The sequence below is a fragment of the Idiotropiscis lumnitzeri genome, chromosome 17 (assembly GCF_059441095.1).
Source record: "Idiotropiscis lumnitzeri isolate Australia: NSW breed Sydney's pygmy pipehorse chromosome 17, RoL_Ilum_1.0, whole genome shotgun sequence".
NCBI classification, from domain to species: domain Eukaryota; kingdom Metazoa; phylum Chordata; class Actinopteri; order Syngnathiformes; family Syngnathidae; genus Idiotropiscis; species Idiotropiscis lumnitzeri.
The window spans coordinates 14,112,586-14,124,695 of record NC_142407.1 but is presented as its reverse complement, the minus strand read 5'-3'; the positions used below and the strand labels follow the sequence as shown (position 1 = coordinate 14,124,695).

At 44.7% G+C, this 12,110-nt stretch overlaps 3 protein-coding genes and 1 long non-coding RNA gene across 5 annotated transcripts; 1 reads left to right on the top strand and 3 right to left on the bottom strand.

Moving 5' to 3' along the window:
• Positions 1-376: 376 nt before the first annotated feature.
• On the bottom strand, positions 377-2,702 carry btg4 (BTG anti-proliferation factor 4). Its single transcript, XM_088279903.1, is given in 5 exon segments — positions 377-759; positions 761-849; positions 1,105-1,363; positions 1,506-1,643; positions 2,112-2,702. Coding segments are annotated over 5 exon segments (786 nt in total). The 5' UTR covers positions 2,285-2,702; the 3' UTR covers positions 377-632.
• Positions 2,703-2,851: 149 nt separating this feature from the next.
• On the bottom strand, positions 2,852-8,286 carry slc25a14 (solute carrier family 25 member 14). 2 transcript variants are annotated; one of them, XM_088279902.1, is made up of 9 exons: positions 8,132-8,286; positions 7,070-7,244; positions 6,664-6,802; positions 6,368-6,462; positions 6,209-6,294; positions 5,971-6,066; positions 5,770-5,894; positions 5,428-5,641; positions 2,852-5,026 (listed from the first exon to the last, which is right to left on the bottom strand). In XM_088279902.1, the coding sequence occupies exons 2-9, from the start codon at positions 7,131-7,133 to the stop codon at positions 4,985-4,987; spliced, it is 861 nt and encodes a 286-aa protein (XP_088136028.1). In that variant the 5' UTR covers positions 7,134-7,244; positions 8,132-8,286; the 3' UTR covers positions 2,852-4,984. The 2 variants fall into 2 exon arrangements, with proteins under 2 accessions (XP_088136028.1, XP_088136027.1); XM_088279901.1 differs by lacking the exon at positions 8,132-8,286 and having other exon boundaries at positions 7,070-7,356.
• A 349-nt stretch (positions 8,287-8,635) lies between these two features.
• Positions 8,636-9,831, bottom strand: LOC148320422 (uncharacterized). Its single transcript, XR_015839545.1, has 3 exons — positions 9,655-9,831; positions 9,047-9,163; positions 8,636-8,840 (listed from the first exon to the last, which is right to left on the bottom strand). It is a non-coding gene; the product is annotated as an uncharacterized LOC148320422 (long non-coding RNA).
• A 718-nt stretch (positions 9,832-10,549) lies between these two features.
• Positions 10,550-11,708, top strand: LOC148320421 (glucose-dependent insulinotropic receptor). Its single transcript, XM_088280255.1, has 2 exons — positions 10,550-11,045; positions 11,137-11,708. The coding sequence occupies exons 1-2, from the start codon at positions 10,550-10,552 to the stop codon at positions 11,706-11,708; spliced, it is 1,068 nt and encodes a 355-aa protein (XP_088136381.1).
• Positions 11,709-12,110: the final 402 nt, after the last annotated feature.

Sequence of the window (12,110 nt, the reverse complement as noted above, 5' to 3'; positions counted from 1 at the left end):
TTTGAATTAAGTATATTCAAGTAAATATCTGTAATAAACTTCACAAAAATAGTTGAAAACTGACTAATCATGGCCATTTTGAAATTAGTTAAAATCAAATCATTTGACAGGAGTAATATAAAATAAAACTGACTTATGTGGTGAGGAGGCAGGGGAAAAAATACACAAATCATTACTAAAGGTGGAAAGTTGGGAAAAATTTAGCAAAGTGACTCAACCCTAATATAGAACCTTCATCCACATGTTCAAAAATTCATTTCACCTGGGGAAAATCGTTCCAGGATAAGTCTCTTATGTTGTCCATAAAATGCAAATGCCAGCATTTTCGTCAAATGAAAAATGGGAGGGGGAGAAATGTGAACACTTTGAAACCAACTGAAACGGATGAGTTTATTTCTTTTGACCTACAGTTCACAATTTAGTTAGTTTATTCACAGTTACTGTCAATTAAAAAACACATTTACAGTTAGAATTCCTTAAAAGCACTTGAATGTGTAAAGATGTTAAAAAGTAACACAAAAAAAATCCGTCATTTTAAATCATGCAGAAATAGTCAAAACTATATCCTTTAAAGACAAACAGCCCTGAAACTTTTTGGGGTTCTCTTTTCTTCACCAGCGATCGGGAAAGTTCTAGGAGCGGGACTTGCTGACCCAGTGGTACTTATCCACACGAGGCCCGGTGAAGGTGAATATGGCCCGGGAGGAATTGAAACCTTTGGAGGCTGCCAGCTGCTGCGGTGAGAGAGGAGGGAGGGGGGGCGGGAGGGAGGAAGGCGTCCCTGCTGAACGGTTTCCTCTTAGGGTGGGTGAGCCATGTCTGCGGGGCGCCCGTAGCAAATTTGCTGAACTAAAGGGGATAAATATCAAATTCACTTCCAGGACTTATTTCAGACTTCAAATGGTGTAACAATGTAAAAATACATTACTGTGATTTTTCAGTAGGGTCAAAAAGTAAATTTCCGTGGAACGTTAAAGGTGGGGAGTCATTTGAATCAGCGAATGCTTTAAAAATGTGTTTAAAGCATACGGGAAGGAGAAAGCTAACCCTAGTCTACTTTTGCTCGAGAAAAAGTGCTAGCATTCTTTACCTGTGCCGACTTACCCAGTAGACGCTATTGGGATTGCTAACAGTTGGGATAGTATTGGGTTCGGCACAGAGAGCGGACGGCGGGCTGCTGCTGCCGCCGCTGCTGCTGCCACACTCTTCCTCGCCGTCATCCTCCTCACCCGAAGAACTGTCCGAGGGCACGTCCAGGCTGGCGCGCTCCACAGCGTCGTGGACTCGCCGGGAGAACTGGCCGTCTGCGCGCCGGCTGCCGTCCACCACCGAGATGGAGAAGGGGGCACCGTGTTCACCATATCTGCCACAGATGTCTCGAGTTCAGTTGTCAACAGTCACAAGTGAGTGACAGGAAAAGGATTACATTTCAAACGAAGCAGCCAATCAATTTAGGCAGCTATCATTTCGATAGTCAAAGGCTAAGATCCAAAACATCCGGCAACCTGCACGACACCTCGCCGGGGTCCACCCAGACGGTGAGCTCCTGAGGGAGGCCCAAGTCGTCGTAGCAGACGCCGCTTCTTTCACATGCCTTCTGGAGCACGGGATCCTGTAGTTGTAATCGGTTCATTCGCAGACACCTGCAAAAAAAAAAAAAAAAAAAAAAAAAAACAAATATAAACATTTCCTATAATTGAGGGAGTTTCCACATTTGTGTTAACGTGCACGCCCAATCCTGTGTCGGCCATTTTTGTGGACATCGCAAGAGACGTTCAAATTACAATTACAAGAAGAATTCTGCTACAAGTGCAAATATTAGAATTTCATACACGAGGTACATGTCCTGGTTAAGGACAACTAAAGAGACGGACAAAAAATTAAATGTCCATCTATATCTGGCGAGCTAACAACACCTTAAGCCATCAGAACCCAATTTTTCATTTCCATTTAAAATTTCAGTAGACAACCCAAACGTCGTAAAACCAACCTAGGAATTATTCTCATTACGTCAAATTGGTTCATCGAAGTCCGCTTTTTAAGCGTGTAGACAACTTTTCCCAACATGGTAAGCGTAAATAAATGCATCTACAAGTGGCATGGAAGCATACCTGTAGGCCTGCCCCTTGGGGGGCATGTGGGGGTGCCAGTGGTTCTTGTAGCTCTCAAACAAAACAGACGTGAGCGCGGCGGCGAAGCGCTCGCGGCCGTCGTTGTCCAGACATCCGTAGCGCTTGACCAGGCGGCCCATGAAGAACACGGCGACGGCGATTTCCTCCTTCATAGCGTCGTTTCAAATCGAAGCACCTGAAAGAACGAGGCTGCTTCTCTGCTAAAGCATCGAGATGAGATAAAAACACGTAGGGTTCTCCTACAACAAGGAAAGTAAAAGTAAAGACGATAAACAGAACAAACACAGCTCAAGCAAACATATTTGCTGTTGGAGCGTAACAGAGAAGTCAGCCTTCGTGGGCCGAACTACGAATTTGACTGGTGTCACACGTCAGCTGTGGGACAAGCCGGCACCTGTGGACACTCAAGCTAATTGGCATGGGAGGAGCAAACCATTTGATTGGCTCGATTGGAGGAACGTTCTGTCCACATTCACGTTTTACTACTTTCGATTCATTCATTTTGAAACCAATGATTTATTTTTTGGAAGGAAAAATGTCATTTAAAAAAAAAAAAAAAAAAAAAATGTCGGGTTTTCAATCACTAATTTAATGTTAACCATTTAAATTGCAGTAACTGGACGAATGTCTTTATGGCAACCAGGATGAACATTTTTAATTTTAGAATATTTATAGAACATGTGTAAGTTTTGTAATAACAACAATAATTTAAGAGAAAGTAGAGTTTCGGGATTAAATTTACTGCGACGATACACAACATGGTGACGGTCACAAGTACGCTGCAGTAACAGTTGCCATTTTTTATTATTTCAAAAATTACTATTCAGGTTTTGCAACCCTGCATCGCATGATATGACATAGATTTTTTTTCTATTTTTATTCATCTTCCGATTCATCAATATGGGTGAGAAAAAAAAGAAAAAAATAGATTCATTTTTTTTATTTGAAGTGACCAGGGACTGAAGCCTTTCTTTGACTCACAAATAGATGAAAAATAACAAACCCATATTCAAAAGCTCCAGCATAAAAACCTTTCAATTTCAACAAGCAACAAAGTCAAACCAACAACAACAAGAAAAACAAAATTGCATTTTTTTTTTTCATACATTTAGTGTGGCCTTTATAAAAACATTTGAATGACCTATATAGTAAATTTCAGTTCTTTTAATCAATACAACAAAAAGGCAAAAAGTGCTTTAAATAGCTACAATCAAAAATCAGGAAACACTTAAATAAAAAGATAAAAAAGTCAAATTATTGACTTTTTTTTTTTTAAATTTGTAACATTAAGGGAACGACTGGCGATGAAGTGACGTGACTGATTGCAAAACCGCTCACGCGTATGAGCGCTAAGTGTATCGAAATATCGTAGAAAGCCGAGCGGGAATGAGAACAGCGTCGATTTAAGTGCGTTCCACTAGAAAAAAATAAATAAAACGCACGAGTCAAACCACTCGTGAAAATAAATAAGCGTCAAACAATAATCATTAAATAAGAAGGTGCACTCTGAAACACGCAAGACTCGGTTGGGTAACAAAAACTCAAATGATCCATTAAAAAGTGAGAAATGTTCGATGTTTTGGTAACGTAGAAGCGTCCTAACAAATGAACCAGCGACTGAACTTAGTTGTTTTTGTTGCAAAACCATCGGAAAATGCTTTTCATTGGACAGCAAGCCAAGTGGTCTCATGCCCGCCGAAGGGAGGCCACCTTAGGCCTTGTTCTCACATGATGACGTCGCAAACGTACAATCAGTAAAAGAACATGATCTAGATTCTAGACTGACATTTTGCTGTTTTATTGTGCATTATTGCCACAAACTAAACTCAATTTGGTCTGATTGTGTGAAACACAATCCTTAAGACGTCACGTGTTTGGCCAATTTAATTAAGCAAGTCAAGGACGCCCGGTACGAAAGCTTTCTGTAACTCTTCCAGTCTCTTTGTGTGTCTGCTGCCACCTTCTGGTGACACTGAAAGACATCTGGATTTTGGCCTGTTTTATTGTCACTTCTCTTGCACCCCCTCCCTGCTAAAAAAAGACATTTCCAGTCTTTGTTGCAACCTGCCGATGATATTCTAAGGTCAGTTAAGCGTATCACAGAGTTTGTGTGTAGAAAAGAAACGGCAGTAAAACAGGCCCAAATCCAGATGTCAGGGGCTTATCGTGTCATCGTCAGATAGCAAGAGGGATGCGGAAAGACTGGAAAGGTCGCATACATTTTGAGAGTAGTGTATACAGGCAACACTTTCAGTGAAACTACTTTTGGCACATTTGACCTTTTTTTTCTAGTCATGACCTGCACAGGCCGGAAAGCGCACAGTACATGGAGCTGATGTGTTCGGATCAGTCACAGCAAAGTTTGGCTCAGATTGACGCTCGTGCCGGGTTTTTTCAGACTCTCGAATCTCCGGCCAATAAAGCGTAATCCATGTATGGCACCTTACTATCAAATTCATTTCAAGCCTCTCGGATACATGCAACGTTACTAAAAAAAAAAAAAAAAAGCTGAGGTTCAAACTCACCTGGTGCGCAGCGGTAACCAGGTTCTAACTCCCTCGCTCTCTGTTCTGCTAAACCTCGGCTAAAAGTAGCTGCCTGGTGTCAGTGATCACGACTGTGGTGAAAACAAAATCAGTCACCCATTAAATAAAGCGCAAACCAAAGAAATAAAAAAGAGGTGTTGGATGAGTGTGGGGAGGGAGGTTGGCTGATGCTGTGGTGGAGTTGCTGGTCAAGGAGTGTGAATATATACTGGTGCGTCAACCCTCCCAGTACGACTTCTTCTTCTGTGTCTCCACAATAGGCTGCATGCCCGACAGATCAGAGCTGCCCCGACTCACGTTCTCCGCTTACAACGGGAGTTTCTTCAGCTGCTCGAAGGTGATGAAGAACTGCCTTGCGGGTGAAGGAAAACAACCACTGATGGAAAAAGACAACTTTTTTTTTTTTTTTTTAAACTAACCTCCCATATTTTCCCGCAACAAAATCCACTCAATTCTCCATCAGCCCTTGTGCCATTTCCCCCCCATGAAGGTTTGTTTAAATAAGTAGTGATGCAAACTGTACAATAAACGGCTACCCCCCCCCCCCCAAAAAAAAAAAGTTTGTTTTGAAAACATGTGGTGTGGCATTTTACTTTGAAAAAAAAAAAAATCACAGATTGGATTATTAACGCTGGGAGTGCAGAATGTCCCCGGAGTGAACGAGATTGTGTTTAATAGCGACATCTTTCACCTCTCCTTCATGTGAGTGAATTGTCACAACAACGTCAAGGCAAAAATGCAAAGGATACGATAATGTTCCAAGGCCCCAGCCGCAGCCAGTTGGGCCAGAATCCTTTATAGAGCGCGAAGAAGCCCTCGTTCCGCCACGTCTGCATCACGCCGTCCAGCGTACCTTTGTACATGGGCGCCCCTGACAGCACACGCTGGTTCATCATGCGTGTGCGCACCACGTCCACGGGGTTGGAGGCCAGCGCCCCCGCCAGGCCGCATGTGAAACTAGAACTGCACGCGCGCACACACAACAACGAATAATCATACTCAACTCAAGTCCCCCCCAAAAAAAAAAAAATCGACAGTGGTACCCAACTTCAACTTGGCACGACTGGATTGTGACTATCAAACAGTCTTACATGAAGTGTGTCAAAATGGTGTCGCCCATGACGCCGGATCGTAGCAGGTGTTTCTTTGTGATGTCATAGACGGGAAGTTCAACGCCGACGACGATGGCGGCCCGCTGCGCTGTGGGAATGACGCCCTGAGGAACGCGGATGAACAAACGTAAACGTAAGAAATTGTTTGAGCGGCTTTCCAAGTGGCGCTCGCTCACTCACTCTCCACAGGCCTTTGGTGCCCTCCGTCTGGTAGATGTTGATGAAGTTGGACATCATGCTGCCTTGCAGCAGGCTGCCTTGCGCCTGCATTCGAATCTACAATCAAACCATTTTCACTTTCATTGTCTTTGGAAGTGATTATTCGATATACGCATGCATGTGAAATAATCAGAATTCTATCGCATCTGTCTCATTTTGACCCGGCAATACATCTGTCCATTGGTCAAAGAATGGTCACCTTGAGGACGTCCGTGGGATTGGCCAGAGAGGACGATAGGACGCCGGAGACCACTCCGCAGAAGACGTTGATGACCATAGTCTCGTCTGTCATAAAAAAAGAACATATTTAAAAAAAAAAAAAAAAAAAAAGAAAAGTACAATGCATAATGGCACTGACCTTCTGGGCGACTGACAAAAAACCTCTTCAGGGAGTTATAGGTTCCAATCTTGATGGTCCCGTAAGACGCTTGCCTCAAGAGCGCAGGTGAGATCCTACGACAACGAGACGTTTTTTGTTTATAAATCAAAACATATTAAACATTCCCAGGAGTTTTCGTAACATCTAAATAACACCCGCCGCACACATGTAAACAATTTTAAAACATCAGACGTTAATGCTAATTTGTGCATCCAACAACACTGCAGCTCTGCTTAGCCTTGTGTTGACACAATAGAAAACGCAAAGTCTTTTACCCTGAGTAGAGTGCCCGGATGCCCTCCTCTTTGCCGATCCTGAACAGCGCATGGAACATGCCTTTGTAGCGCACCTCCATGTACTGGGACTGACCCTGTACCTGGAGTCGTGTCTTTGTCAGATCGATGGGGAACGTGCCTAAGATTACAAAAGCATCATGAGCACTTGTAAATGAGGTGAAAATGAAGTAATTATGTGACAACGTATGGTAGAGGCCAACTACAGTTTGTGCAATAAAAATGTAAGCCTAGTGTATATTTTCATCTATCAATTAAAAAATATTTCTCAAAAAATATATATACTGTTCAATTAATACTTGTTTGACATAATTAATTAAACAGATGATGGGCAGGTGTAAAATCTAAAATGTCAATTGCTGTGTCACAATGCCGTGCATCAACCTACCAAATTCTGCAACGATTGAGGCCATCCCGCCGTAAATGAACGGCTTCCAGTTCAGGTTGGCCATCTCCGCCGTGGGGGCTCCAGCTGCTGCAGCAACGGCTGCAGCTGCCTCCGCCTGCTGCAGCCCGGCCAGGAACAACAGCAAGCCGCCCAGGCACAAGTCCACGCAGCAGCGCTGTGACAGCAGGCGAACAAGCACGGCAAAAAACATGATGCTACCGAAATCAGCGGAGGCTCTCATCAGCATCAGCATCCGAAAGCACACTGCGGCCGGAAACTGAGGCGAAATGTCGTCACGGCGGCGGCATCGCTGCTATTGGCTGTCTGCCCCGTCAATCAAACACGAAAAATGACTGAGGAACCTCTTTGAGCGATGGTGGAAAATAACACAAATTCACTTGATCTCTAAACTATTAAGGCCCTAAAAGGCTGAATATGATATAATGAACACATAGGAATTTCTATATTTATGAATATATACTGCAGTCGCATACATCGCCGAATCGGCTGCGTCACTGCTATTGGCTGTCAACTATGTCAATTAAATATTTACGAGATTCTATTGGAGCAGGACGAACGTTTGCAAACGGATGTCAACGCGAGCTAAAATCACCTTTATGAAGTCACAAAACTGGAAAGGCCTGGAAATATTAATACATTTGTAATTATGATTATTTATATTCATATACACAACACAGACAACGAGGACGTAAAGAGACACGAAACGTCGTCACGTTGACTATTGCTCTGTAATTGGCTGCCATCCGCTGTCAGTCAAACGCTCCGCGATTTTATTGGAGAAGGACGAACCTGACCGAACGACCGTCGACTGGAACACGAATTGAAGTTCTTTATGAAGTCACATTAGTAGACAATAAACTAACCGATTACATGTGAATTTTTAACTTGCGGATTTTTTTCATGTTTGGATTTTACAGCATGATATGAGTAAACCACTTTAAACGCCGTCGTAGCTATTGTCGGCTAGCACTTTCTGGGGATTACTAGCATGTTGGATCGCTTCCAAATTCTTCCCGATACAAATAAATTGTATTTCCATACCTGGGGGAAGTCGATCAAATCCACAAACTGCTACTTCTCTCGCTTTTCCATGACTCGAGGGTCACACAAGGTTTTCTCCAACGGAGCGAAAAAGAAAAAAACTTGTTCGCCGTCGCGCGCGGCTAGTCTACAATTAAGCTAATGTCAAGTGGAACGGAAGCGACACAGCCTGGGTTTCCGGGTTACACTTACAAAGTAAAACGACTCACTCGTTCGAACCAAGGTCATGAGAATATCGAACTGGAATATTGCTGTTCGTTGTAATTCGAAAAATTAAAACATTGATACTATTGTACAATGTGATATGATGGAGTGGGAGACAATGGTGGTTTCAAAATAAAAGACGTGAAAAATCCAGAGGGTCGAGGCAGGATGGGTACCAAGATAGCGTCGGAGGGCGGGGGACAGACCAGCAAAAAAGGATCAAGTGCCCAAATGGGCAAAACAGAGAAACTAAATATTTGACTTAGTTATATATCTTTCAAATAATGACAATCACAATACTTATGGGATTGGCGTTTTATTATGTTAAAAACAACATGGCGAAAAGATCCCACAGCAGCAGGAAAACGTCCTTTTCCTATAGTGAACTATTACGATAATTTTTCCACATTTTCTGCTGTCGTCATTCTCAGCCGGGATTCACAGAACGTTGCGCAGCAGATGTGTGAACCTCTTGAAAAGCTGCTGGAACAGCGACATCGGGTTGCTATGGTGACAGAAAGTCAACAAGGGATATATTCGTGGTGGGAATGGAACTATGAAGCCAACAAGTATGACGCATCTACTGTTTAGAAATGTCCACCTGAACTCATCAAAATAAATAAATCAGAGAATAAGTGAATTTGTGGGCGACGAACCACAAGCATGCTGGGGTCAAGTGGGGGTGTACCTAATAAAGCAACTAAGTCTCACCGGGGTCCGGCCGAGGTTCCGCTGCTGCGTTTGTGCTGACGGCAGAAGAGCTTGGCCGCACGCTGCACGCAGTACACCAGCCCAGCCAGCAGGGGGCCCTTCACGGGCATCTTTCGCCTGCAACTCAAGCGGACACCGACAACGGCAAACGCAGTACAAATTAAAGCTAGTTCATTTACGCAACATGCTAAGTGGCTGCTAACACGCTTACCTTCAAAGAGTGAGTAGTTTAACGTTATTTTAAAAGACTTTTTTTTTTTCAAACTTAATTTTTTTAGGTATTTATCGTTTGTTGATTCATTTTAATTTATTTGAAAATATTTTTTTTTAAATGAATGAATGCATACCAATATTTCTTCCTGTTACCTCACCTTTACTTATCTGCCAAAAAAGGTAGTAGTCTTACTTTATTTGACAGTTATTACACCTTTTATTACCAGGTGTGCTACTGTCGATATGGTCTGTAATACGGACCGCATTACAAATCACCAGCAAACTACTTACAAGTGACTTCAGTTACTTGAGTTCTCAATATCACTGGGGACAGACTGAACGCCATACCCGAATAAACAGACATAACACACTCCACTGCAACATCATCTGCTTACCGATTCCTTCTCAGGAAAAGTTCCCACTTGGTCAAAAAAAGAGGGATGTCAGGAAGGAGGCGTTGTCTCGAGGTGTAAAGAGAACCAAAAGCGGAACCCTAACCCCGTGCCCACGGCCCGCCAGCCACAATAACTGCTGAGGCGGGCGCTTTTCAAAAGGTCCTGAAAGGTCCAGCGGCGCTTGGATAACATTGATGTATTGTGTCAAATGTGCCGGGAGCTATTTATGTGTTTTTGGGAAGGGGGGTGGAGGTGGCAGGCTGATAAAAAGCTCTCAGATTGCTGTGAAGCCTTTCGTCCAAGTCATGTAAAGTTGATAAACGAAATGACACTACCAATGAGACAGTCAAAAGTCATTTGCTGTGTTGTTTTTTTTTTCTTTCTCAATGTGTACTGTACATTAATAGCCTGTCGAGGTCTTTTGTTTGATTTTGATTAGCATTTGCATTTTTACAGTTTATTATCAAATATCACTGTGGTCAGAAATTCAAGCACAAGTCACCAAGAAAAATCAGTGGCGCCCCCCAAGTTAGTTTCTAAAAAGAAAAAAAGCACTTGACAATCTCAATTCTATCATGGAAATCCTTTAACATTATGTCCTTCCATGCGCGGCCGTGAAAAAACATCATTAGCCATATCTGTTTGTGTGTGAAGCCGAGTGGAAAATGTCCCGTAATGGCAAACGTCTCTCTCTCTCCTGAGGGCGGAAGGGAGTAAAGTAGGTCTGGCAGGTTGTACTTTAACTCGAGCTTTTGTTTTTTTTAAACGGCTCAACCAGATGCGAGCATGTCTGAAAAAGCTCAATTTAATAAAGGGACTGGCTGGTGGATGGCGGCAGGAGTGCGCAAGTCGCTAGAGCAGCCGGTGTGCGGATTGCGAGAGGACTGAAGCGAGCATGAGTCCGTCTGAGGTGAGGCCGCGGGTGACGGGTTTCATCCTGAGCGTGGCCTCCTGCCTCATCGTGGGCACCAACCTCCTGGTGGCCGCCGCCCTCCTGCGCCTCCTGGCCAAGAGATGCAGTCAGAGCTGGTGCTTCGTCCTCAACCTGGCCCTGGCCGACATCCTGGTGGGCTTGGCTATCACCGGTCTGGCCACAGAGGACTTCGGGACCAACATCACCTCCACGGACGACCACCACCATCACCACCATGACCGTCAAGGTTCCGGGAATTTGACATCTGCCGCTCCGGGAAAGAGCCGCTGTTTGATGCGGATGGCCTTCGTGATGACGCCCTGCACGGCGTCTATTTTGTCCATGTTTCTGATCTCGGTGGACCGCTACACCGCAATCAAGGTGCCCCTGAGGTACTCCAGGTTCTCTGGAAAGGGGACAGCCGCCGGGTCCCTGGTGGCGCTTTGGGCTTTTTCCGCCATCGTGGGATTCTTACCAGGTAAAATGACTGGGTCCAGTTGGTTGAAATGAGACTTTTACAAAGTACCTCAGACTAAAATCTTTATTTTGTATTCATCTCATGTCCACAGTGATGGTCCGCCAGCTGCAGACGGACGGCTACGGTGGGCTTTGCGCCTTCTTCTCCGTCATTTACCCGACGGGCATCATCGTGCTGTTCAGCGTGTGCTTCTTCCCCGTCCTCTCCGTTTTCGTTTACATGTACATGGACATCCTAAAGATCGCCTGCGGCCACCAACGGCAGATCTTCCAGATCAGCCAGGCGGGCTCCCGTACCGCGGCCGCCGGCCATCACCAGCACTCTTCCCAGTGGCCCCAAGCGAGGAACCGCTACTGGAGCCACGTCAAGGCCCTGAGGACCGTGGCCTTGCTCGTGGGCTGCTTCCTGACCCTGTGGTGCCCCTTCTTCGTGGTGAGTATCGTGCAGCTGCTTTGTGAAAGCTGCCAGCTCATCGCGGTGTTGGAGAATCACCTGTGGCTGCTGGGCATGTCCAACTCGCTCATCAATCCATTCGTGTATGCCTGTTGGCAGAGGGAGGTCAGGACGCAGATAGCCGACATGTTTGCATGCCTGGCAGGAAGGGGGTCGACTCCTGAACCGGTCTTGCAGGTTGGGGACCTTCAGTCGCAAACGCAGACTTGAACTGGTGGCTGAAGCCTGCAATTGCACGTCTGCGGAGGCTACGTCGTCTTTTAGAAAGACAAGAAGACCCTTCCATGTCTTTGGACTAAGGCAGCGTGAATGAGAAAGACTCCAACAGGATTCAAACCCAGAACTGTGAGGCAGATTTGCTAAACATACCTCAACGTGTCACCAACAACAATCGGTTGTATCCGATTCCATCATTGTGTGCTTTATGTCGAACTGATTCACTGTCATACAGATGTTGCCTTCTCTGGAAATAACAACGCCACGCAAGCGTCTCGTGGTTTATCTAAAGGTTTTCATATGTCATGTTGTTTATCCAGTCATGGAAACGCCTCGGTTTGTTCCCCTCTCAATAAATCTGCCACCAGGCCACGCGGATGAGGCTCGGCTTTGCTT